The 26,087-nt window shown below is 44.5% G+C and overlaps 2 protein-coding genes across 3 annotated transcripts in view; both read left to right on the forward strand.

Moving 5' to 3' along the window:
* XPO7 (exportin 7) overlaps positions 1–1,676 on the forward strand; it is a 35,747-nt gene extending 34,071 nt beyond the window's left edge. For both annotated transcript variants that reach the window (XM_040242372.1, XM_040242381.1), the window contains exon 28: positions 67–1,676. In XM_040242372.1, coding sequence (XP_040098306.1) covers positions 67–160 — 94 coding nt within the window. In that variant the 3' untranslated portion in view covers positions 161–1,676. The remainder of the gene's footprint in view (positions 1–66) is intronic.
* Positions 1,677–11,205: 9,529 nt separating this feature from the next.
* Positions 11,206–24,405, forward strand: NPM2 (nucleophosmin/nucleoplasmin 2). The gene is given in 8 exon segments (XM_040242398.1): positions 11,206–11,366; positions 11,585–11,664; positions 11,811–11,896; positions 12,067–12,192; positions 21,432–21,549; positions 22,593–22,747; positions 24,062–24,091; positions 24,214–24,405. Coding segments are annotated over 7 exon segments (582 nt in total). The 5' UTR covers positions 11,206–11,361; the 3' UTR covers positions 24,074–24,091; positions 24,214–24,405.
* Positions 24,406–26,087: the final 1,682 nt, after the last annotated feature.

Consider the following 26,087-nt stretch of genomic DNA (forward strand, 5'->3'; position numbering starts at 1 on the left):
AAACATTTTCGGCAAAGACCTTCGCCTTCCACTCTGTTCCCCCAACTTACATGCTTCTCTCTGTAGGTTCACCCAGAACCTGTCGGCATTCCGTCGAGAAGTCAACGACTCGATGAAGAATTCCACGTATGGAGTGAATAGCAATGATATGATGAGCTGACACCTCCTTGGACTCTACCTGTACAGAGCAGTGTCCCTTTGGTCTGACCCAGGGGGCGAACAATTACAATGGAGAGGGCCTGGCTGATCCTGGCCCCCTCCTCCAGGGGTATGGGGAAAATGGCAAAGGTCAACTAGCTTCTTCCCCAGGGAATAGGGGTGTGCGTGCACTCACTCGGGGGGCAGGGCGCTGCTGGTTCCTGGGGGATTGGGTGGGAAGGGTGGTGGGAGGAGATAAGGAGATAGAGGCACAAATGTGTGAGTCTCCAGCCCCCCTCCTCCTGGGGCCACCCACGGGGAAAGAACCCCCAGTGTCCTGCCACAACCTGCCTTGTATAAACATGTACATTTTTTCATAACATTTTGAACAAGGTTTATATTGACTCAAGTTTAAAAACAAAGTGTGACTGAAAAATTTTTACAGAGTCTAGTGCACCAATGCTGATGTGAGGGGTTGTGTATGCGAGTGAGGAAAAAATGTGTATTCTGGTGGCCTGAAGCTTTACTGGACAAGGATGTGTGAACGTGCAGAGATATATTTAGTGACACAGTGTAGAGAGGCAAAAAGAAAAAAAAAAGTAAAAATTCCAAATGTATATTTTTTCTTATTGCCCTTCCCTTGGCCCCCCAAATTATCACTTCCTGTTACTATATTACCCTTGTTATTAGGAACTCTAAGCCATGCGGAGCACCACCCCTCTGTCAGCCTAGATGCCGCCCTCGGTTCCTTGGCCTCTTGCAGTGACCGACAACTCCAGCTAAAAGTGTTTGGTGTTCTTAGCTTCATCCTCTTTCCCACTTTGCCGATCCCCCATCCTCAGACATATGCCTCTTGCTTTTAAAAGTCAGATGTAACTCTATAATTTAGGGTTCTTGGTCTCTGTTCAAAGTGGAGACCAGAGAAAAGGAGTTGAGCCAGTGGCTCTCCTGTCGAGCAATTTGGATGAGTCCACCAGAGGCCGTCACGTGTGGCCAATAACTTTTAGTCTTCCCCAGCCCTCGAGGCAGTGTGTGTGGATGTGTGCGTGTGGATATTTATATATGTACCCTGCACTCGTGAATGTATGAACTGGAGGAAGTTACTACAGTGGAGGGGTTCTTAATAACAAGGTCTGCCTAGCATGAAGTATTTAACATTCTCCCACCCCTTTAAAAATATACATTTTTATAAAATGAAAACCATAATAAATGTTTTGAATATTAAAAAAAATTAACCTACAGAGGAAAATTAACGGAGAAAGCTATTTGCCTTGTACTTTTTCCACAACTGTTGCTGCTAGTTGTACGCATCTCTAGTTCAGCTCTCGCCCATGGGACACTCATCAATTAGGTTTTATTTTTATTTTTCTCCTCTACCCCCAGAAACAAGCCTGTTAATTTTTTTTTTTCCTTCTCCTCTGGCGACTGTGTGGTGAATCCTTTCTTGCGTGATCAGGTTGCGGATAGACTTGTAAGGGTGTTTGCTGCATACAGTGTAAGCATTGTGACCGCCAATAAACTTCAATGGTTTCTACTGACCTGGTTTCAGCAATCAAGTCTAGTGTGTTGGCAGGGACATGTCTCATTCTGAACACGTGAAACATGCATTCCTGAAAGCCAGTGGCTGACAAGGGACCCCTCAACTCTGAAATTAGCTTGTTTCTCATTGGATGAAGTCTGAGTCTATATGTCTTTTTAAAAGCAGGACTCTTAGTCCATATATTCTCTATATAAAAAATATGCTGGGTCCACAGCTGTAACAAGTGACGCCTCTCTATTTCTATGAGCTTCCAGGTAACAACAGGGTACCCAGGAGAGAAGTAGTAATTGCAAAAACCCCCGTTAATGTTCTGACATATGCTCGTGGGCTGGGCGTCACTCATAGACCCTGACAAGTTCAAGGATAAATATTATCCCCCAAAATATTTGGCAGATTTCATGAAGAACAAACGAAGAACAGAACTGCCATAAAAGGGACTATTTCTCATCCCCTTTGCTATGTAGTACCCAGATGTAAAAGCATTTAGTTTCTAGGAACATTGAAAAGCATTAAAGTACTACAATATCTTCCTGTACCTTAATGCAGAGTGACATTCAGTAATCACAGGCTCTAGAGAGCCACTCTTGTCCACTAGATATACCTTTGTCTGCTGTTTTGGTCTCTGGTCCAAAGTTATTTCACTGGCCAAAACAATATATATTCTAATACCTAGGAGGGAAGTAGAATTGATTCACCTTAGTCAAGTCTGTCTCTAAGCCTAATAGAAAATGGCCAGCCTTTATTAATATGCAGAACACTCCAATCACATGCTCCCTTGACCTGGACTTCTAATTCTGCAGTAAATTAAGACAAATAACTTTCTCACAGATATTTGAAGATGGAAACCCTCTCTCCCAACTATCCTGAAATTCTGACTGATCAGCAGAATCCCTTACCCCTCCCTTTCCTTCCACAAAAACAATTTCAGAGGCAAGAACCTCACTAGAGATGGTGTCTCCCCAGTGCAGTCCTAAGCCCAGTCCAATCACTACAAAATGCCACAGTTAAAATCTTCCCCAACCACATCAGACTTTTTAAACAGTGAAGCTGCTCCTTTCTTGATACTTATAAGAGAGATTCCCCCAAAGGAGCCTTTTTTCCTGATCAGTTATCAGCTATTTCACATGAGTCAACCTAATAAATGCGAAAGCCAGTTAGTTATCTTTAAACTTTGATTTCCTCAAGACATCTTGTGGAGCTTTTATTCAGTTGAAGAATGAATTTCTTTCCAGGCTATCCTAGGCATCAAGTCAAATGTCTCTGGACAGTGTTTCCTGACACAGACTTAACCTTACATTGACAAAAACACCTAGGATCTTTACTGCAGATCACCAAACTGTATGTATGTATGTGTCTTTGTTGGCTCTGCCAACAAATATGGTTATCCATCTTCACTAAAGTATAATTCAGACAAAGGAAGAAAGATCAAATTTTAGGTTTTTAGATTTTAAGAAGTACTTTCAGCCAAGGACCAATTTTCTAATGACAAGTGACAGCCTACGAAGAAGTAATAGTTTTAAGTTCTGCAAACTCAAACTTGTTAAGAACTTCCTTTTTTCCCTATCAAGTGCTAAAATGTTCTAGTAACTTACAAAGTTTTAACCAAGAGTGGAAAAAGACCACTTTACAAAATACCCATGGTTGTGGGGTAAGATGAGTTAACTCCAGAGAGCCAAAACACTTCTCTGTATCTTAACTACCACCAGCCAACCCGTCCTCCACCGAAGATTTTTAGCTAGATCTACAGCAAACCTACATTGCCACATGAAGTGTTACCCAAGTGCTAAAGCAGAAAGGGAAAGCAAAAATGATTACAGGGAGACTGCAAAAACCATAGCCAATAACAAGAGCTGGAAAAAATGTAAATAAGTATTACTTTAAAAGTCCTAGTTCTTTAAACCTTTCATGTTTAAAATATACTCACCAGCCATAATTAATACAACCACCAATCAGGTGCTAGATAATATCTAAGCAGCTTCTTGCATCAGTAGTGTGTCTCCTGGGTCTATTACATTTATCTTGGGTTTCTTAGATAACCCTGGAATTCACTAGTCAGCCAGTTTGGTTTATTTCAGGATCAATGGGTCACTAAACAAATGAGCTGCCAGATAGTGGGACATCAGATGATCAAAAGGGAGGATGAAATCAAGCCTCAGATACTATCCTCTTCCTCAGAAAACCCTTACAGTTCTCAGGACTGCCTCACCACTGCTGCTGTCTGTTCATCAGAATCTACTCAGCCTTTTTGAGGGTCAGCAACAGAAAAGGAAACTAAAAAGGAAAAAACATCATTTGCAAGGCAAATTGGTACAAACACCCCAAAACAATGTAGTGAACAATACTTAGACAAGCACAGCTATACTTGAAATTCTGCTTAACAATCTCGAAGACAAACCACTCAATAAACAAGAGGCATAACAGCACCACCTATATGGACCAGAGCATCCCATTGTTGGGTTACAAATGAATGAAGAGTGTCAAGTGGGAAATTAACCCCTCCTCAGTTCAGTTTAGTTCAGTCGCTCAGTCGTGTCCGCCTCTTTGCGACTCCATGAACTGCAGCACACCAGGCCTCCTTTGTCCATCATCAACTCCTGGAGTTCACTCAAACTCACGTCCATCGAGTCGGTGATGCCATCCAGCCATCTCGTCCTCTGTTGTCCCCTTTTCCTCCTGCCCCCAATCCCTCCCAGCATTAGAGTCTTTTCCAATGAGTCAACTCTTTGCATGAGGTGACCAAAGTATTGGAGTTTCAGCTTTAGCATCATTCCTTCCAAAGAACACCCAGGACTGATCTCCTTTAGAATGGACTGGTTGGAACTCTTTGCAGTTCAAGAGACTCTCAAGAGTCTTCTCCAACACCACAGTTCAAACGCATCAATTCTTCGGTGCTCAGCTTTCTTCACAGTCCAACTCTCACATCCATACATGACCACTGGAAAAACCATAGCCTTGACTAGACAGACCTTTGTTGGCAAAGTAATGTCTCTGCTTTTGAATATGCTATCTAGGTTGGCCATAACTTTGCTTCCAAAGAGTAAGCATCTTTAAATTTCCTGGCTGCAATCACCATCTGCAATGATTTTGGAGCCCCCAAAAATAAAGTCTGACACTGTTTCCACTGTTTCCCCATCTATTTCCCATGAAGTGATGGGACCAGATGCCATGATCTTCGTTTTCTGAATGTTGAGCTTTAAGCCAACTTTTTCATTCTCTTTCACTTTCATCAAGAGGCTTTTTAGCTCCTCTTCACTTTCTGCCATAAGGGTGGTGTCATCTGCATATCTGAGGTGATTGATATTTCTCCCGGCACTCTTGATTCCAGCTTGTGCTTCTTCCAGCCCAGCGTTTCTCATGATGTACTCTGCATATAAGTTAAATAAGCAGGGTGACAATATACAGCCTTGATGTACTCCTTTTCCTATTTGGAACCAGTCCGTTGATTGAACAACAAATTAAAGGAGTTCTATGTATATCTGGATTCAAGGTCTGGAGAACAACCAAACCCAGAATACAAACTGATTAACTGGACAATGGGCTTGGCCTTTTGTGAAGATAAAAGGGGCCACGCCAGTGTCCGATACTGAAAGGATGGGTGAAGGTAAAAGCATGTCTCCCCTCAGCTCGGAAAGACTGATGACAGGGCAATGAAGATAAAGCTCTGCAAGGCTCCATTAGTTCAGCTGGAAAATTAGTGGAAATGAAACCATTCTTTGATCTAAGAATACGACAGGACTTCATCATTTCTATTTAGCAAGAAATCAGTTCCATGCCCTTTAGTCTGGGACATGTGTCACAAAACAAGCCAAGTCATAAACTACCAGTCAAGCTACAAACGCTGCAAGGAAACCCTTCTACTCGGAGGACTGCCACTGCTATCTCTTCCTCCACATTGTACCTTGTGCCTTTTCCCGGTCCGCAGGGCCCTCTCTTCTCGATGTAAACTTCTTTGTTCTTTACCCACCTTTTCAAACTCAGAGTAGAGCTCTACTTCCTCTTTGAAGTCCCCCTACTGTCCCTAAGTCTCACGGGATTATCTGAGGCATTGCTAGCCCCACTCCCGCCCTGTCTCAGCAACCAAAACATGCTCCTTACAAGCTGGGCCTGACAGAAGAGATTATTATACAGAAGAGATCAAAATGAACGAAGGGATGTGTATCAGGGGCGTGGGAGCGTCTGCAGAACCGGAGAGTGGAGGGTAGTTGGACCTCCTTTGGGTGAAGCCCCTGCGGAGAGATCCCAGGCTGCCTGCGTTGTGCGATTAAGCTCACATCGTTAACCATAGGCCTCTCTACCGAAAGGAAAAGGGAAGAAGCCTCTGACACTAGCCCCGAGGCTCTGCGAAGTAAAGAGGGAAAGAATTCACCCCTGACCCGGCACGACTTTCCAACAAGCCTCCGCGCCCCGGAGACGGTTCGATGCTGTCTTTCGGTCTCCGCCGCGCCTGCGCACAGAGGCCGGCTCCACAGGCGCGTGCTCTCAGGGCCGCCGCTCACCCCACCTCCGCCTCTCTGCCCAGGCGCAAGTCGTGACTCCCAGGGTCCGCTGGGCGCAGTGGCGGCTGGGAGGAGGGCTGGGCTGCTCTGTGGTTGCAGAGCGTTCATCTTAGGGAAGGTCAGAGCTGGGCATTGTACTGGATAGAGGTATCCACGGTGACAATCGCAGAGGCACTGTTCAAGGACTTGATCCCTGGCTGGGAAGAACTCAGTGGAATGGGCAAACAGGCTGAAAAGGATGATTACTGCATGCTGTTTGCTCTGGGATACAAAGGAGAAGCCCCCAAGAAGAGCAGTAACAGAAGCGAGTTCATCAAAAGAGGGCAAGGGAGAACATTCAAACAGCGTAAAAATCCTGAAGCACGAAACGCCTTGTACCTTTGTGGGGGCTGCAAAAACAGCATGACTGGAGGGAGAGTGCAACCCTAACAAGTCTGGATGGAGGGTGGAGCACAAGAGGTTGGGATTTGATCCTAAAAACCATTAAGTTTGAAAGCAGCCTAGTGACCAATCTTTAACTCACCACTGGTGAGTAAAAAGCCTTTAATTCACCACTAGTGAGGAGCCTGGCATGCTGCAGTCCATGGGGTCACAAAGAGTTGGACATGACTTAGCGACTGAACAACAAATGAGAAATAAGGAGTTCGAGAGAGGTAGGAAATATTGGGGGTGAGGGGTGGACTCAACAGGACTTGGGAAGGGTAGAGAAAAGTAGATTGTAGTATGATTCCCCCCAGGATCCAGAGTAGGACAGCAGCTGAGTCAAGGCCGAGGAATCGTGGGACATTATGGGAAAGAGTGCTTGGTGAGCCTGAATGGAACTCTGATCTAAGGAGACTTCCCTCTTTTGCAAGCAGAGCACTTGGAATTCAACAAGAAATTAGAAGAGGAGGGAACAGTACTCAATCATAATAAGATATAAACAATCAAATCCAGGAATATGTCAAAAAGCATAATACATCATGAGCAAATAGGATTGGTCCTAGAAACGCAAGGTTGGTTTAAAACATTCAAAAAATCAGTAAATGTAATTGACCATATAAACAAAGGTGAAGAAGGTGAACCTTCCAGTGAAGAAAAAGCGTAAGACAAAAATTCTCACCAACTAGAATTAGAAACATTTTTAGTATGTAGAAATATGAAATATTTCATAAAATATGAAATCAACTATATACTAAAAGATAAACTATCACTAGATGAAATTTTGAAATATATACTATTTGCTATAGCATCCAAAAGTCTGAAATACATCAGAATAAATTTAACAAGATATGTGCTGGATTGGAACATTAAGATCTATAAAACATCACTGAGGAAATTAAAGATCTAAATAAATGAGATTAAAACATGTTCATGGACTGTTGACTCAAAACTGGGATGGCAATTTTCCCCACACTGAACTACATTCTACAGGATCCAAGTAAAAATCCCAGAAGACTTTTTTCTTTTTTTTAAAGAAACTGGCAAGCTGATTCTAAAATTTATATGAAAATGCAAAGAACCTGGGAGAGCCAAAATATCTGTGAGAAAGATCAGCATTGGAGGGTTCAACTGCCTGATTTCAAGGTTTACCATCATGCTACAGTAGTCAAGACAGTGCCGTATTGGCACTAGGATAAACAAACCAGTGGAACAGAATAAAATCCAGAAATAGACCAACATATGTGGTTAGCTGACTTTAGACAAAAGTGCCAAGGTAATTCAATAGAGAAAGAGCTGTCTTGTCCAGAACTGGTGCTATAAGAATTAAATATTCACTTAAAGGGGGAGGGGAATGAACCTCGACCCTTACCTAACACCATGCACAAAAATTAACTTCAAATGGATCACAGATGTAAAAGTAAAAGCTAAGACTACAAGGCTTCCAGAAGGAAACTTAGGAGAAATTTTTCACAACCTTGAGTTAAGCAAAGATTTCTTAAAATATCAAAAGCATGATCCACAAATAAAAGAAAACTATTTGACTTCAAGCTTTAAAATTTCTGCTCTTCAAAAGATACCATTTGTTTTTTAAATGAAAAGGCAAACCATAGACAGGAGTGAATATGTATGCCTAACACAGTCATCTGAGTATAAAGAACTACAATAAGAAGAATAACTCAATTTTAAAATGAACAAAATATTTGAACATATTTTTTTCAAAAGAAGATACACAATGACCCATAAACAATTGAAAAAAATATTCAACATCTTTTGCTATTGAAGAAATATAAATAAAAACCAGAAGAGATGTCACTATATACATCCACCAGGATGACTAAAATTAAGAAGACTGACAATGCCAAGTGTTGACAAAGATGTAGAGCAACTGGAATTTTCATACATTTCTGGTAGAAATGCAAAGTGGTACAGGAAATTTGGAAATAGTTTTACAGTTTCTTATAAAATTTAATATACACATACCAAATAACCCAACAATTACACTCCTATGTATTTATCCTAGAAAAACTAAAATGTATTTCCATGCAAAGACTTGCTCTCAAATGGTACAGCATTTTTATTCATAATAATCTAAAACTAGAAACTACCCAAATATTCATCAACAGGTTTATCAGTCAGGGATGTAGCACAGGAAACTGGCTAATGCAATCATGAGCATTGGCTAGACAAGTCTGAAATTGGTAGGACAGGTTGTCAGGAAGAGCAGGTTGGAAGCTCCAGCAGGAGCTGAAGCTGCAGTCCAGGCAAAACATCTTCAGAGAGACTTCAGTTCTGCTCTTAAGGACTTTCAACTGATTGCACCAGGCCCACCCATGGTACTGAGGCTAATCTTTACCTAAAGGTAACTGATTGTGGATGTAAATCACATCTATAAAATACTCTCATAGAAACTGCCACATAGAAGGTGTCAGCCACACCCTCATTTTGATCAAATAACTGGTTGCAATAACCTAGCTAAACTGACACCTAAAACTGACCAGCAGGTGTCTAGATATACAAATTATGGAGTACTACTCAACAATAAACAGAAACAAACTACTGATACAGCAACAATATGGATAAATAAATCTCCAACACATTTTGCTCAGCAAAAGAGGGCAAACAAAAATACCCGATATGAATCTGCTTATATGAAATTCTAGAACAGTCAGTACTAATCTACAGTGTCAGAAAGCAGAGAAGTGTCTAATGCCAGTTAGTAAGGGGAGGATATTGACTGCAAAGGGAAACAAGGAAATTTGGAGGAGTAACAGAAATTGTAACTTGGCTGAGGTGATGGCTACCTGGTGTGTTGGTGGTAGTGTTGTTTAGGCACTCAGTCGTGATCAACTCTTTTGTAACCCCATGGACTCTGGCCCATTAGGCTCTTCTGTCTATGGGATTCTCCAGTCAAGAATACTGGAGTGGGTTTCCATTTCCTCCTCCAGGGGATCTTCCTGACCCACGGATGGAACCCTCGTCTCCTGCATTGGCAGGTGAATTCTTTACCACTGAGCCTGGTGTATACATCTGTGAAAATTCAAATTATATGCTTTAGTTCAGTTCAGTAGCTCAGTCATGTCCGACTCTTTGCGACCCCATGAATTGCAGCACACCAGGCCTCCCTGTCCATCACCATCTCCCGGAGTTCACTCAGACTCACGTCCATCGAGTCCGTGATGCCATCCAGCCATCTCATCCTCAGTCGTCCCCTTCTCCTGCCTGCAATCCCTCCCAGCACCAGAGTCTTTTCCAATGAGTCAACTCTTAACATGAGGTGGCCAAAGTACTAGAGCTTCAGCTTTAGCATCATTCCTTCCAAAGAAATCCCAGGGTTGATCTCCTTCAGAATGGACTGGTTGGATCTCCTTGCAGTCCAAGGGACTCTCAAGAGTCTTCTCCAACACCACAGTTCAAACGCATCAATTCTTCGACGCTCAGCCTTCTTCACAGTCCAACTCTCACATCCATACATGACCACAGGAAAAACCATAGCCTTGACTAGACGGACCTTAGTTGGCAAAGTAATGTCTCTGCTTTTGAATATGCTATCTAGGTTGGTCATAACTTTTCTTCCAAGGAGTGAGCGTCTTTTAATTTCATGGCTGCAGTCACCATCTGCAGTGATTTTGGAGCCCAAAAAAATAAAGCCTGACACTGTTTCCATTGTTTCCCCATCTATTTGCCATGAAGTAATGGGACCGGATGCCATGATCTTCGTTTTCTGAATGTTGAGTTTTAAGCCAACTTTTTCGCTCTCCTCTAATGAGTACATTTTTGTATATGAACTATTTCTCAATAAAGCCAGTATTTTTTAAAAATAAGCTCTTTCCTGCACAGTTGAAGCTCCACTCCAATCCAGGTTCCAGAGGGATTCCTCCAGCACCATTTGTGGAAAAGACTATGCTTTTCCTTGAAGCCTTTGTTGAAAATCGGTGAAGCTTATATGTAGGTGAGAAGTTTCCAGGATAGAAGTGATGCACAATGAGAGAGGTTCCTGGTTAATTCTGACTCCCAAACAGAGGCATCACTTGGAGGAGGAGGGGGTCAACCGAAAACCTGCCTCCTGTTCACTACACGCACCCAAACATGTCAGTGCTTCACTGTGCCATGTGAACTGGGGTTTGTTAGATAGTCACTGTGCCCCATGGTGCGTTGCTCACCAGCTGCGGCTGCTGTCCCCTTCCTCATCCCCACTCCTTCCTGGCCTTGGGAGAAGTGAGCCTTTTGGAAACTGGGCTCTTCATCTTTGGGGACCACGCCCTGGGGGTCCAGCCCTCTGAGCCTGGGGAGAGGCCCACACTTGGCATGGAGGGAAAGGAAACAAACAAAAGGCAAAGGAAGGGCGGACAAGGCTATGCTTCCTACCGGGTGGCAAAGGGTCTCCACGGAGGGCGCGGGTGGGCTCCCGCAGCAGGCCGCAGCCAGTCCCCATTAGTCAGTATCGCGGTTCTCACGGTGTGGTCCTAGACCCGCAGCATCCACCTCACCTGGGCACCTGTTTAGAAATGCTAATTTTCTGGATCCCTCCCTAGGAAACGGTGGAGGTGGGGCCTAGCGCTTGTTATTTTAACAAGCTCTCCAGGTGCTTCTGAGGCGCCAAGGGGAGGAAAGAGTGGAAGAACGGGATGGGGGCTGATTAGACCCCTCCCGTGGCCCCTTCCCAGGCTTCATAACGACCCGCTGTGTGCGGCCGGGCCCTCAGGTGAAGCCGCGATAAGGCCGGAGTAAGGAAGCCCGAGAGGGAAGCGATCCGAGGAGGAGCCGATGAAGTGAGCGGAGTTAGGGACGGTGAGGTGGAGGAGAGGTCGCGAGAGGGCTGAGTCTCAGGGTAGGGTGGACCTGAGGCCGGGCACCGAGCCGCCTTCCCCGCGGGTGCCGGGCGCTGCACCTCGGGGCGCTGGGAGGGCCGGCGGGGCAACCCTTCCGCTCGGGGCGCTCCGCGCGGGGGTCTCCGGCCAGGGGATTGTAATGGGCCTTTCCTCGGCAGCTGCTCGGCCCCCGCCCGCATCATGAACCGCAGTGCCATCAGTAGCATCTCCGAAAAGGAGACACTAAGCCTGCTCTGGGGTGAGTGAGGCCCCAGGGTGTCCTCGGAGCAGCGGGGGTCCTGGTGGCGGGGAACGTCTCGGGGGGGAAGAGAGAGGGCTGGAGGGAGAGAGAGGACGCCTCTCTGGAGCCCGCCCTCCGCCCTCTGTCTCCGTCTCCCTTCGCAGGCTGTGAGCTAAACCAGGAGAGGCCGACTTGGACCTTCAGACCCCAAAAGGTGGGGAAGCAGGACTGTGTGCTGTTGCTGAGTACGGTGGGTACCGCTCTTCCGAGGAGGGGAGAAACGGTGAGGCAGGGAGGAACTTGGCAGACGCGCGGGAGCGGGTGGCTTTGCCTGGTCCCCACCGCTGGAGCCAGGCTTCCCTCCTCCGCCCTCGCCCTGGGGGTGAGGACGCTCCCTGTCCCTTTTGCCACTCCCCTCAGATTTCCCTGGGGGAGAAAGCCAAAGAAGAGGTGAATGTCGTGGAGATCCTGCCCTCGGCAAGCCAGGACGACAAGAAGAGGAGGCCCCTCACGCTGGCCTCGCTTCGGGCCTCGGTCCTCCCCATGGTGAGCTTCCCCGAGGGCCTAAGGAAACCCTGGCTCCAGCCCGCGGAGGCCCTGCTCAGGCCTCACCCCTTGTGTGCAGACGGACACAAAGGTGGTGTACAGGCTCCTGCAGACGTCCGGCCGGTGCCCCAGAGAAATATTTTTTGTTGTTTAGTCGCTAAATCGTGTCCCACTCTGACCCCATGGACTGTATGTAGCCCACTAGGTTCCTCTGTCCACAGGAATTCCCAGGCAAGAATACTGGAGTGGGTTGCCGTTTCCTTCTTCAGGGGATCTTCCCAACCCAGGGATCAAACCTGTGTCTCCTGCATTGGCAGGCGAATTCTATACGGATGAGCTACCTGGAAAGCCCTAGAGAGGCATATAGCCCAGCACTAAAAGCCTGGACTCAGGAGCAGGGAGCCAGGTTTCCATCCTAGTCCACTCCCTTTTGGCGGGGAGAGGGGAGTGGTGCGCATTGAGTCCTAACCTCTGGACAGCCAGGGAACTCTAGTCCACTCTTCACTAGTTGTGTGACTTTGGGCAAGTTAAATAACTTTTCTTCAAATCCCATTTTTCAACTGTTTACTGCTGGTGACCATATACTGTTGGTAATTTACACACTGCTTGTGTAGCCAGACTGTGTATCCAGAAATCCTCACTTCTAGTCATTTGAGTCTTCTGTGTAGATCTTTGTGAATAATGGCAGTTTTTGTATTTGTTTTTGTTTTTTTTTTAATCCGGTACATGGGCTAGCACCTCCAGTATAATAATGGATAAAATGATAATGGTAGATATCCTTGTTCATTCCTTTAAAAAGGAATGCTTCTCACACTTCTCCATTCAGTATCAAGTATGTGGTAGATACTCTTTGTCAGGTTAAGAAAGTCTCTGTCTAATCCTACTCTATTTTGAAAAATTGACGTTTCTTCTTTTTAATCATGATTGGTTATCGAAAGTGTTTCTATTCCTATGATCAGGGGCACTCTCTCCTTTAAATCTGTTAATGTGGTAAATTATAGTAATAGAATAATATTAAGCCAACTTTGCATTCCTGAGATAAACATTACTGATTGTATTATAAACTTCTAGATCTGCTGTGTTAATAAGACACTTTTTTAAAACCTACATACTCATAAGTGAGCTTGGCGTGTAATAAATTATCTTATTTGGATGTCAAAGCATATTAGCCTTATGAACCAAAGCATGAAGTGTTCCCTTCTTCTCTGTGGACAACAGTGATTTGAAGACCAGGATTATCTGCCCTTAAAGATCTAGGAGGTTGATGTGTAAAACTGCCCTTAAACCTATTTTTTTCTCTATCAACAAGATCTCCCTAGATCTATCATTCCCATGGTTTTGCAGACCACCTATACAAATGAAGACTTGGAAATTTATCCTATAAACCCAGCCTCTCTTGTGCTCCAGATACTCTGTCCAACTCAGTACCTTAACAGTTATCTAATAGTTATCCCTGGTGGGTCAGCCAGTAAAGAATCTGCCTGCAATGCAGGAGACCCGGGTTCGATTCCTAAGTCAGGAAGATCCTCTAGAGAAGGAAATAGCCATCCATTCCACTGTTCTTGCCTGGGAAAATCCCATGGATAGAGGAGCATAGTAGGCTACAGTCCATGGGGTCGCAAAGAGTTGGGCATGACTGAACAACTAACACTTCACTTCAATAGATATTACAAACTTAACCTACTAACTCCAAATTCTTAATTTTTACGTATGACCTCTTCCCCCATCCCCAAATCTGATATCCTCCCAGTAAATAGCTATTTAGAAAACCTTCGAGTAGCCATAGCTAGGACTTCAGAAACTAAGCTATTTAGAAAACCTTCGAGTAGCCATAGCTAGGACTTCAGAAACTATATTGAATAAGAGTGGTGAGAGCGGACATCCTTGTCTTGTTCCTGATCTTAGAGGAAATGCTTTCAGCTTTTCACCGTTGAGTATGATGTTAGCTGTAGGTTCAGAAATGGTATTTTTATTTTATTATTGTTCAGTACTAGCATATAGTTATATAAGTGGCTTTTGTACTAACTGAATTTGCTAAATTTGCATATTAGTCCTAGCAGCTCTTTATTGATGCCAGTGAATTTGCTATGTGCTTATTCATGCCATCTGTGAATAAAAGCAGTTTAACATCTTCATTTTTTAATCTCTATACCTGGCATTTCTTTTTCTTGTCTTATTTCACTGACTAGGACAGTAAGTACAATGATGAATAAAAGTGGTAATAGCAGGACTATCCTTGCCTTTTTCCAGATGGCAAGTATTCAGTATTTTACCATTCAGACAGATAAAAGATTTTTGTAGATACCCTATGTTAGGTTTAACAGTTGTATCAGTCTTTTTCAAGAACCAGATCTTGGCTTCATCAATCTTTCTCTATTGTTTATCCATTTTTGTATTTAATCTATCTGTTGTTAATTTCTTTCTTCTGCTTATTTTTGTTTTAATTTGATCTTTTTCTAGTTTTTTACAGCATAATCTTATATTATTCATTATGAATCTTATTTTTTAGACCTTTTTTGGATATAAGCATTTCACGCTATGATTTCCTTCTGAGCATCTTTGTGGCTTCATCCTTCCAATTTTGCTAAGAATATTCATTTTAATTTAGTTCAAATTATTTTCTAGTTTTATTCTTCACTCCCTGGGGTACTTAGAAGTATGTTTGCTTTTTAATTTCCAAATAATTAGAGATTTTCCATTATTCATTCTTTAATTGATTTCTATTTTAATTTGATTGTGGTATGAAAATACACATTATTCGATTTCCATCTAAATAGGGTTGTGACTTATTTTATGGCCCCTAATATATTCTGTCTTGGTGAATATTTTATTTATACTTGAAGAACATGTGTTCTCCTGTGGTTGGGTGTATTGCGATGTAAATGTTGATTATTTCATGTTGGTTGATGATTTTGTGTGAGCCTTCTAATCCTCACTCATTTTCTGTCCACTTGCTCTCTTAGTCACTGAAAGAGGAATATTGAAAACTTCAACAATCATTGTGTCTTTTTTCTATTTCTCTTTTTGATTATCAGTTTTGCTCCATGTATTTTGAAGCTCTTTTGTTAGGTACATCCTAATAAATTCTGTGTTTCTAAGATTATTAAAATCCTTTTGGTTAATTGATCCATTTATCATTATGAAATGTTCCCTTTTTCCCTGACAAATATTTTGAAGTCTATTTAGTCTGATTAATATAGTCAGTCTAGCTCTCTTTGTATTAGTGTTTGTGTATTTTTCCTATTCTTTTATTTTGTTATTTTACTGAAACCTCTGTATCTGTATGTATAAATTTGATTTCTTTTCTATAATACATAACTGAGTTTTACCTTTTGTTTTTTTACACTTTGATCATCTGACTTTTAGAGCATTTGCAAACTTTTGAGCATTATTTCTTCAAACATTTTTTTTTCTGTTCCATCTCCTCTCTCATCTCTACTGAGGAATCCAATTATCAATACCTGCCCCACACTTCATTTTGCTCTTCTTATTTTTCCTGTGTACTTCATTTTGGATAGTCTTTATTTATTCAATGTCATTTTTCTTTTCTTGTGCAGTACCTAATTTGCCATTAATGTCAGTAGTGTATTTTCTTCTAATTAGATGATAAATCCACAGATCTAAGAAATTCTATGAACCCCAGTGTGTCTTATAATCAAATTGTTCAAAACCAGTGATAAGGAGAAAATCTTAAAAGCAGCCAGAGTTAAAAAGGCATCTCATGCAGGGGAACAAAGACAAGGATGTGAGTAGATATCTCCAAATAATGCAAGCTAGAGGACAATGGGAAAATTTTTTCAAGTGTTTCATCTTGACTATATCTGTTATTATATTCCTCTTTTTAAAATTCTTAGTAGTGCTTATCATCTTTCCTTTTTTCCCTTCATTTCGATCACTGGGTATCAGCCTTTTCTTTTCAAAGAACAAGCTTTTGATTTTGTTGATGTTTTCTATTGTTTCCTTATTTTCTATTTTATTAATTTCTCTGGTTATCTAATTTTTGGTTTGCTTTGTTCCTTTTTCTTACTACCTGAGTTAGCTATTTAGTCCATTCATGTTCTAGCTTATTTTTTCCAAGTACATTTTGTTTGTTTATTTTGAATACTATAAATTTCCCTCTGAAGATTTTTTAACTGCATCGTTTAATTTGTGTCTTGTTATATTTTCACTATTTTATTTTAAATGTTTTCTGATTTCCATTATGATTCTTGTTTTGTTGGGTTTTTTTGTTTGTTTTGCCCATGCCTCAAAACTTTTGGGATCTTAGTTCCCTGACCAGAGATCAAACCCACACCCCCTGCAGTGGAAGCATGGAGTCTTAACCATTGGACTGCCAGGGAATTCCCCCCAGTTACAATTTCTTATTTGATGCATGAGTTACTTAGAATTTTTAATTCCCAAAGATATGTATATATATAAATTCTGTGGTATTTGAAACTTGATTTGTGGCTTACTACAAGGTAGTATTATAGGATTATATGTATGTCCATTAAATCAAGCTTATATAGTCAAACCTATATATATTTTTTTTCTCCCTAATCTGTTGATTACCAAAAGAAATGTGTTAAAACTTCCTACTGTAATTGTGAAGTTTCAGTAGATTCTTCTCATAATTTTGCTTACTTTGTATATGCTTGTTCTTTAATGAAAAAAACTGTTAGATAATTATAGATTCACATGCATTTATAAGAAAAGATACTGGGAGATCCTTGTATATTTTGCCTAGTTTTCTCCAGTGGTAACATTTTACAAAACTGTAATATAATATCAAAGCCAAGATATTGACATTGATTCAATGCATGGGTATTGTTCTGTACTACTTTATCACCTGTTTCTTTTTTTAATTTTATCTATTATTTTGGCTGCACTGGGTCTTTGCTGCTGCATGGGCTCTTCTGCAGTTGCAGCAAGTGGGGGTTACTCTCTAGTAGTGGTGCACCAGCTTCTCATTGCAGTGGCTTCTCTTGTTGCAGAAAAGCCTAGGGTGCACAGGCTTTACCCTAGGTAGTTCAGTTCTTGAGCTGTAGAGCACAAGCTCAATTGTTGTGGCCCACAGGCTTAGTTGCTCTGCAGCACAGTTGCTCTGCTTTTTGTTCAAAAGTCTTAGAGTTTTACGTTTTACACTTAAGTCCATGATCACAGTCACATATGCCATGAGGTTTAGGTGAAGGTTCATTTCTTTGCCTGTGGACGTTCAGTTGCTCCAGCTCCATTTGTCAGAAGAGCTTCCTCCATTTCATTGATTTTGCACTTTTGTCAAAAAGGTTGCAAGTATTTGTGTGGATCTATTTCTAGGTCTTATGTTCTCTTGATCTGTGTCTATCCCTCTAATATCACACTGTCTTGATTACTGTACTGTAGTTTTATGTATGTCCAGACTATGTTGATGCATATAATTTACAGGTTTATTTTTCTTGTAAAATTGTTACCTTCCTTGTATAATTGTAAATGTCTTCCTTATCTAATTCTTTTCTTTATGTGGTGATCTTCTTTATCCCTGAAATGCTCATTGAATTAAAGCCTGTATTGTTGTTGTTGTTGCTCAGTTGCTAAATCATGTCCAGTTCTGCCACTCCAGGGACTGCAGCATGTCAGGCTTCCCTATCCTTCACTGTCTTCCTGACTTTGCTCAAACTCACGTCCATTGAGTCAGTGATGTTATCTAATCATCTCATCCTCTGCCACCTCTTCTCCTCTTATCCTGAATCTTTCGCAGCATCAAGGTCTTTTCCAAAGAGTCGGCTCTTTGCATCAGGTGGTCAAAGTATTGGAGCTTCAGTATCAGTCCTTCCAATCAATATTCAGGGTTGGTTTCCTTTAGGATTGACTGGTTTAATCTCCATGTTGTGCAAGGGACTCTCAAGAGTCTCCTCCAACACCACAGGGTCTGTATTGTCTGATAATTATTTTGCTTCCCGGGTACCATTAAAACATTGACAATGTGATTCCGTTCTTCTGATTTCTGATGTTGCTGTTGAAATCCTCAGTCTGTCTGATTATTGTTTCTTTTTTGAAGATGTGTCCTCTCTAGTTGATGTTAAGATCATTTCTTTGTTCTTATCTGTCATTTCACCATGGTAAGGTGTGGTTCATTTTTATTTACCCGTTCATGGCTGAGGATCTGTCTTGGATTGTTTCTGAAGAACTCTTGGTTGTTATTTCTTGGAACACTGACTCCATCCTCTCCAGTCCCTAACCCTGATTGGATGTACAATGGACCCTCTCATCTGTCCGCCATGTTCGGATCTTCATATTTTATTTGTCTCTCTCTCTCTCTCTCTGCTGCATACTGGGTAGTTTCTACACAGCACTTCTCCAGCTTATCAATTCTTCTATCAGCTGGTTCACTCTGCTTTTTAACCATTTGTTCACTTGATTTCAATGCATATGTTTTTTTATTTAAATTTATTTTTAATTGGAGGATAATTACTTTATAGTATTGTGTTGGTTTCTGCCATACATTAACATGAATCAGCCATAGGTATGCTTCTGTTCCCTCCCTCTTGAACTTCCCTCCCACCTCCCTCCCATTCTATCCCTCTAGGTTGTCACAGAGCACCAGATTTGAGCTCCCTGTGCCTGCACTCCATGGGGTCGCTAGGAGTCGGACACGACTGAGCGACTTCACTTTCACTTTTCACTTTCATGCATTGGAGAAGGAAATGGCAACCCATTCCAGTGTTCTTGCCTGGAGAGTCCCAGGGACGGGGCAGCCTGGTGGGCTGCCATCTATGGGGTCGCATAGAGTCGGACACGACTGAAGCAAGTTAGCAGCAGCGATACAGCAAATTCCCACCGACTATCTGTTTTGCATATATGGTAATGTAAGTGTCAATGCTGCTCTCTCAACTCGCCCCACCCTCTGCTTCCCCCACTGTGTCCACAGTCTGTTCTCTCTGTCTGTGTCTCCACTGCTGCCCTGCAGTATTTCAGTGCTTACGTTTTTGATGTCTAGAAGCTGCTTTTGGTTCTTTTTATTTTCGTTAATATCTTGTTCTTATGGTTCTGATTCCTGTTTTACATTTATATAAATATATTCCTATTTTATATTTATATTGGTTTTCATCAAACTTATTTCATGTTGCTTAGGTTGTTATTCTCTTTTCTCAGATTCATGATTGTACTAGGCTGCGTCCTTCTGTTTCTGTCTGGTACTCCCAGCCGTGTTGTTCCTTGTGTGTTTTGTAATTTTAGATGGTGAACTCATCTTCTGGTTGGGTTTGGTTCTGTTCTCTGAAAGAATTCTGCATGAAAAGAACTCGGTCTCCTAAAAGACTGGTTTCATTTGCCTCTGCTATTTGCCCCAGATATATCACAAGCCTGGGGGTTTTATATAGTTCTCTTAACTTGGCAGTCACCACCAAGTAAATTCAGACTTGGTGTAAGTGAGAGGTACAACCACAGCTCTTAGCTTCTCACAAGAGGCTCTGTTATCTCACACAGGAGTTCTTGCTTCCCTCCTTTGATGGTGGGTCATTCCTGGTTGGATGGGTTGGGGTCCTTCAGTCCACTCTCCTCAATCCTTTACTGAGATGTAGCCATTTGAGGGTCCCAGCCTGCATGAGGGGGCTCCATTACAGCTCCCCTCTTGAGCCCAAGCCGTTTGTCTCCTGTCCACATGAGTGTCACAGCCCAAGGACATTTTCTTCTTTGAGGGGGCTGTGCTGGGTCATCTTTGCTGAGCACAGGCTTTCTCTAGTTGTGGTGAATGGAGGTGGCTACTCTTTGCTGTGGTTTTCGGGCTTCTCATTGCAGTGGCTTCTCTTGTTGCCACTCGTGGGCTCTAGGGCACAGGATCAGCATGGGCTTAGTTGCTCTGTGGCATGTGGGATCTTCCTGGACCAGGGATGGAACCAGTGTCCCTTGCATTGCAAGGTGGATTCTTGACCACCAAGGAAGGCGTCTTCCCTTCTGCTGCGGCATCAGCCCCTACAAGGGCTGCTCTTTCTGACCACGGGGAGCCTCTTTTCTGTCTTACTGTTCAGGCAAGCAGTAAAAACATCAAATTACATTTTGTCTACCATTTCTAGGTGTTTGTGGCTGCAGAGTTTGTTTTCACTTATCTGCTCCCTGTCTGAAATAGGAACTCTAATTTCTCTAAGCTTCAACGTCCTTCTCTGTAAAGTAATAGCACCTCCTTTGTGGGCTCCTTGTGAAGATGTAAATAAGATAGATGAGGTAAAATGCTTAACATGGGGCCTGGCACATAGTAAGAACTCCAGAAACTTAAGTATCATTATTGTTACTCTAGAAAATTTGCAAACTTTGGAAAAGTAGAAAGAGAATCAATACAGTACTGTGCTGTGCTTAGTCACTCAGTCTTGTCCGACTCTTTGTGATCCCATGGACTATAACCTGCCAGGCTCCTCTGTCCATGGAATTCTCCAGAATTCTGGTGGGTGGCCATTCCCTTCTCCAGAGGCTTTTCCCACCTGGTCTCCTGCAGGTGGATTCTTTACTGTATGAGCCGTCAGGGGAGCCCTTTAAGACAGCAGTAAAACTAGAACTTTGCATCTGCTTTTCTCGTTCGATCAGTGCTTTAGTCAGCTTGGCTACCATCACAAAATACCAGAGTCAGTGGTTTAAACAGCAGACATTTCTTTCTCACATCTCTGGAGACTAGAAGTCTGAGACGGGGATGCCCACATGGTTGCTTTTTGATCAGGGACCTCCTCCTGGCTTGCCGGTGGCCACCTTCTTTCTGTGTCCTCACACAGCCTAGGGAGAAAGCAAGCTCTCTGGTCTAGCCTTCTAAGGGCACTAATCTCATGATGAGGGCCCTGCCCTTATGACCTCATCCAACCCTGATTACGTCTCAAAGGCTTCATCCCCAGTTACCATCACATTGAGGGTTAGGGGGCTTCAGTGGGAGAATTTGACAGGATGCAGTACAGTCCATGGCTATAAGATTTCTCTGTCTAACAACTGCCCCCCAGCTTGGAAGCCCACCTATGATCTTGGCAGGAATGAAATGATCAGATCCATGTTCTTCTCTGACAAGAGTCCACCTCAGCAGGGAAGCCCAGGGGGTTGGGAGTGCAGACGGGTTCAGGGAACCCCTGAAGTGTGTGGCGGAGGGGAGGGAATAAATTGAGTATTTCTGCCTGAGGCAAACCCCCCCACCCCATCCCACCCCCCGTCTCAGGTGCCAGGTCTCAGTAGCTCGTCCTGTCTCCCCCTCTTCTTCCCCCTTCTCTGCCTCTCCTTCCCTCCCCGTGCCCCTCCATCTCCCCCTGCAGGTCGTTCTGGGGTTGGAGTTTTCCCCTCCAGTCACGTTCCAGCTCCGGGCTGGCTCTGGACCAGTGTTCCTCTGTGGCCAGGAACATTACAGTAAGTCCAAGCTTGGACCCTAGTAAGGTCTTCAAGTACAGTGCCCAGCACAAGGACAAGGACGTAAGAGGTCCTCAAACTCTTGATAGATTCTTGAATGGTTAGAAAGGATTGCCAAGGCAACAGAATCACCAGCAGCCTGGACCAAAGATGTGGGCACGGGTCCTAGCCCCGGTTCTCCTTTACCCCTCCACCACATCCTCTGTGGACCACGGACGCCTCAGCTGTAACACCAGGGAGGGTGGGGGTATACTTGGTTTCATCTTCCAAGACTAGTTATAAGGAATACATGCCATATTCAGCAAAAGCACTTAACATAATTCCTGGTAGCAGCACACATTTAAACATTACCTGCTATGAAGTATTGTTGGTCAGTCCCTGAGTCGTGTCTGACCCTTCGTGACCCCATGGACAAAGCCCACCAGGCTCCTCTGTCCATGAGATTCTCCAGGCAAGAATACTGGAGTGGCTTGCCATTTCCTTCTCTAGGGATTGTCCCAACCCAGGGAGTAAACTCACCTCTCCTGCATTGGCAGGCAGATTCTTTACCACTGAGCCACCTGGGAAGTATTGGGTTGGCCAAAAGTTCCTTCAGGTTTTCTGTATGCTGTTATGGAAAAACCCAGACGAACTTTTTGGCCAACGCAATATGAAGCTGTAGCAGTGCCATGGTCCCCGGCAGATGGCTGTGCTTGTCAGGCCCCTTTAACTGCCTTCTTCTCTGTCCAGTGGTGCTGCTTTCATCAGGGTTCTCTCCTGCTCCAAACCCCGGGCAGGTTCCACCTCCCTCGGGATCAGGCCTGAGCTCCTTGGCTGCTGTGTCCCCACCTTCCTGCATCCCCTTCCTGCCACCAGAGCTGTACCTCGCCCTGTTCCCCCACCCTCCTGCCACGGCCTCAGCCTCACCCACTTGAGCTGCACGTTGTCAGGGAGGCCAGAGTGTGTCTGCGGGAGGCGGGCAAGCAAATGCTTCCCACTCCCAAACTGGGAGATCTGGGAAGGGGAACTGGGCAGAGGTCCCAGGGCCCCGAGGCCCTGCCCCATCTCCCATGCCATCGCTGACGTTTCAGATGGGTCCTGGGAGGAAGTGGAAGAGGAGGAGGATGACTTGGAGGAGGAGGAAGATGATGACGACGACGATGAAGATATTGATATGTTCCTGGAGGAGACGCCCATCAAACAAGTGAAAAGGCTGGCACCCCAGAAGCAGACAAGCGCTGGCAAGGTGAGGGAGGGTTGCCCCAGGGCTCCCCAGAAACCTGGGCAGAGGCTCCAGGCAACTCCTGCCAACGCTCAGCCCGTCTTCTCTGGCCCTGGCCTCGGCCAGACTCCCCTTAATGCTTGTGTTGGTTTCCAGGAAAAAAAGGTGGAAAAAAAAGACGAGGCAGTAAGGTAACTCTTTCCATCTATTAAATTAGCCGACAATTAGTATCTCTTTTAACGGAGATACATAGTGCTTGAAAGAGAATGCTACACGTGTGTGCAGGTGTGTGGTACGCGGGGACACAGAGGGCTGCTCCTGTCGGTTGGCAGAGCCTTTTTGAAAGGATTAAGCAGTTCTTCTGATTTCATTCCACTTATGGCAGTTCCTTCCAAAGAACCTCATCTGAAATATGGGGGAAATTATTGCCGGGTGGCTCTGCCTGCCAGTGCAGGAGATTTGAGTTCGATCCTTGGGTCGGGAAGATCCCCTGGAGAAGGAAATAGCAACCCACTCCAGTATTCTTGCCTGGGAAATCCCATGGACAGAGGAGTCTGGAAGTCTACAGTCTATGGGGTCACAAAGAGTCCAACACAACTTAGCAACTAAACAACATATGCACTAAGAAACTTATCACTTCATTATTCTAATAATAGTATAAAATGGAAGCATTCTAACATCCATCTATGTAACAACTGCTTAAACTGTCACGTCTTCTCAATGGAATGCCACATAATGCCCACGAAGAATATAGCAACCTGAAAAGTGTTTATGGAATTCAGAGAACAGGATATTATTTTCATTTTATTTCACATGTTTTCAGAACAAACAAAAAAGTTCTGAAGGGGAAAAAAATGTTAATATTGGTAGGAGGTAAAGAAAATTATAGGTAGTATATTTTCATCTCTATTTGCTATATTTTGTACAAGGTGGTTAACATCTTTTATGATGAGAAAGAAATATTTGTGTCTTAGACACAAATAAAGCAGATAGAAGTTTAAGAAAAAAAAAATCTTGTTTTGAAAAGAGTCAGGAACTTCCATTGAGGGTCCAATGGTTAAGACTCCATTCTTCCACTGCAGGGAGCACAGGTTTGATCCCTGGTTGGGGAACTGAGAATCCTGCATGCTTTGTGCCACAGCCAAAAAATAATTTAAAAAAATAGAGAGTTGGTTCCTATTTAGTGAACCTCTAAATCACAGCCCCTGCTTCCTGGGAGTGTCCAGGGCTCAACTCTGCAGCCTGGGCTCTAGTACGAGGGCCTGGGGCTATTGGCATGGAGCTGAGCCTCTCTCTAACCCATATTCCCACTCCTTGTCCAACCCCACCCCATTCCAGACACCATCTTAAAGGGAGCCCTGCTGGAAAGTGAGTATTGCTAAGAGGCCGTCCTCCTGGGGAAGTGGGGATGGTCTCTGGGAAGGCGCTAGGATGGGGAGACGGTGGGACACTGGAGCCTCTCTCCTCTCATATGCCAAATCCACACCCAGACCTAAAAAGGCAGGACGTTAAAAAGAGATGAGCCAGGAGCGCCTGGCTGCAGTGACCGAGGGAGAACCCGTGAGACCACCGCGCTGAGTCTGAATGTGATGGACATGATGGGGGGTGCAATGCAAGAGCCTCTCACCCCAACTCTCGGTTGCTGGAGGAAGAGCCCTGACTCACAGTCACAATAAAATGTGCTTTGCTAGGACCTTGTTTCTGTGGTGTCTCCGTCCTAGCCGGCCGCAATGAGCCCACATGTCCAGCAGAGGGAGGCCTTGTGCCAGCACACCAGGGCATGCCCACACCGGCCAGCTATGTCTGCTCTTTACCTTCCTCTCTTTCCCTGGCATCACCCCCATTCCCACCTTTGGGGGGAGGAACCAAGTGTCTCAGCCCCTTCCCTAGCTTTGAGAGAAGGAACTAGAGCTGGTGTGGGTCTTCCTGCATCCACACTCCCTTCTGGCAGGGCCTGGCTGTCCAAGATAACACAACTGAGGGGTGACAGCTGCCCACCCCCGCCCCCCCCAACCAAGAAGGGGCCAGCCTGCATCTCAAGAGCCCAGCCTAGACCTGCTCTCCCAGGTCTGCGTCCTTTTTGGGGGGAGCTCCTCACAGGGTGAAGGTCTGTGTCAGTCTGTACCTTCAAGGGAACCTCACAAGTGGGGAGACAGGCAGGCTTCCTGAAGCCTATAGAAGGTCTCTTCCAGAAGGTGGGCAGTGAACACTTTCAACTCCCAGGCTAGCATTCCCTGAGGGCAGCAGCCAGAGCCACAAGAACAGGGCTCAGTAAATTGCTGGCTTGAGGCCAACAGAGGATTGGAAGGGGGGTGAATGACTCATCGCCTGGCTCTGGGCTTCTGCTCCCAGCAGCCTGCAGAGCCACTTTGAGGCCAGGTTCAACCATGGTGACATGCAGGTGGCTGTCCCGTTGGGGTCTACTTGTACAACCTCTCTGAGCTTCTCCTTGCCTCTAATCAGCACCCCACTGGCCAGGCTGAAGTGGGCCAGTGGGGAACTGGCCCTGGCCTCCCTCCTTAGGACCCCCCAAGTATGGGTTCCAGGAGGCTGGAGGTCTCTGAACACCTGCATCAGAAAGGCAGGCTTCATTCTCCCTATTCAGCTTCTCTTGATGCCAGAAAGAGGTAGAGGTGGGCAGGGCTGGTGCTTTTTGGGTTTTTTTGGCCGTGCTGGGTGGGTGTTCATTGCTGTATGGACTTTTCCCTGGTTGCAGCCAGTGGAGGCTCCTCTCTAGTTGCCCTGCTGGGGCTTCTCACTGCGGTGGCTTCTCGTTGCAGAGCATGGGCCCTAAAGCATGTATGCTTCAGTAGTTGTGGGTCACAGGTCCTAGAGCACAGGCTCAGGAGTTGTGACACATTGGCTTAGCTTCTCTGCAGCATGTGGGATCTTCCCAGACCAGGAATCAAACCCATGTCCCCTGCATTGGCAGGCAGATTCTTATTCACTGTACCGCCAGGGAAGTCCAGGGCTGCCGTTCTTGCTTCTGCTTTCTACACCCCATGAGGCAGATGTGAGTTTTGTCCTGCCTTCTAACAAGGGAGGGCATGGCACTGACCTCAGTCACCCAGAGTGACAAGGGACATCAGGTCTGGCTTCATTCACGTAGGCAGCTGGCACTGACTGTGGCCTCATCCCACCAAGATATGGGGTGGGCAAGACAAATTCCTTCAAGTGACCCAGGTCTAGTGGAAACAAAGAGCCAACAACGTAATTTCAATGACCATCAAGCACTGTGGAGGAAGTAGAACAGGCTAATTTCAATGGCGGGGGTAGGATGTTTAGTTAGATCTGAGACTCAAAGGAGACCATAGACAGGAAAGGGATGATGGCTACGTGTGGAGCTGGCAGGACATTCCCAGGA

Source organism: Oryx dammah, unplaced genomic scaffold, assembly GCF_014754425.2.
Source record: "Oryx dammah isolate SB20612 unplaced genomic scaffold, SCBI_Odam_1.1 HiC_scaffold_1, whole genome shotgun sequence".
Lineage (NCBI taxonomy): Eukaryota > Metazoa > Chordata > Mammalia > Artiodactyla > Bovidae > Oryx > Oryx dammah.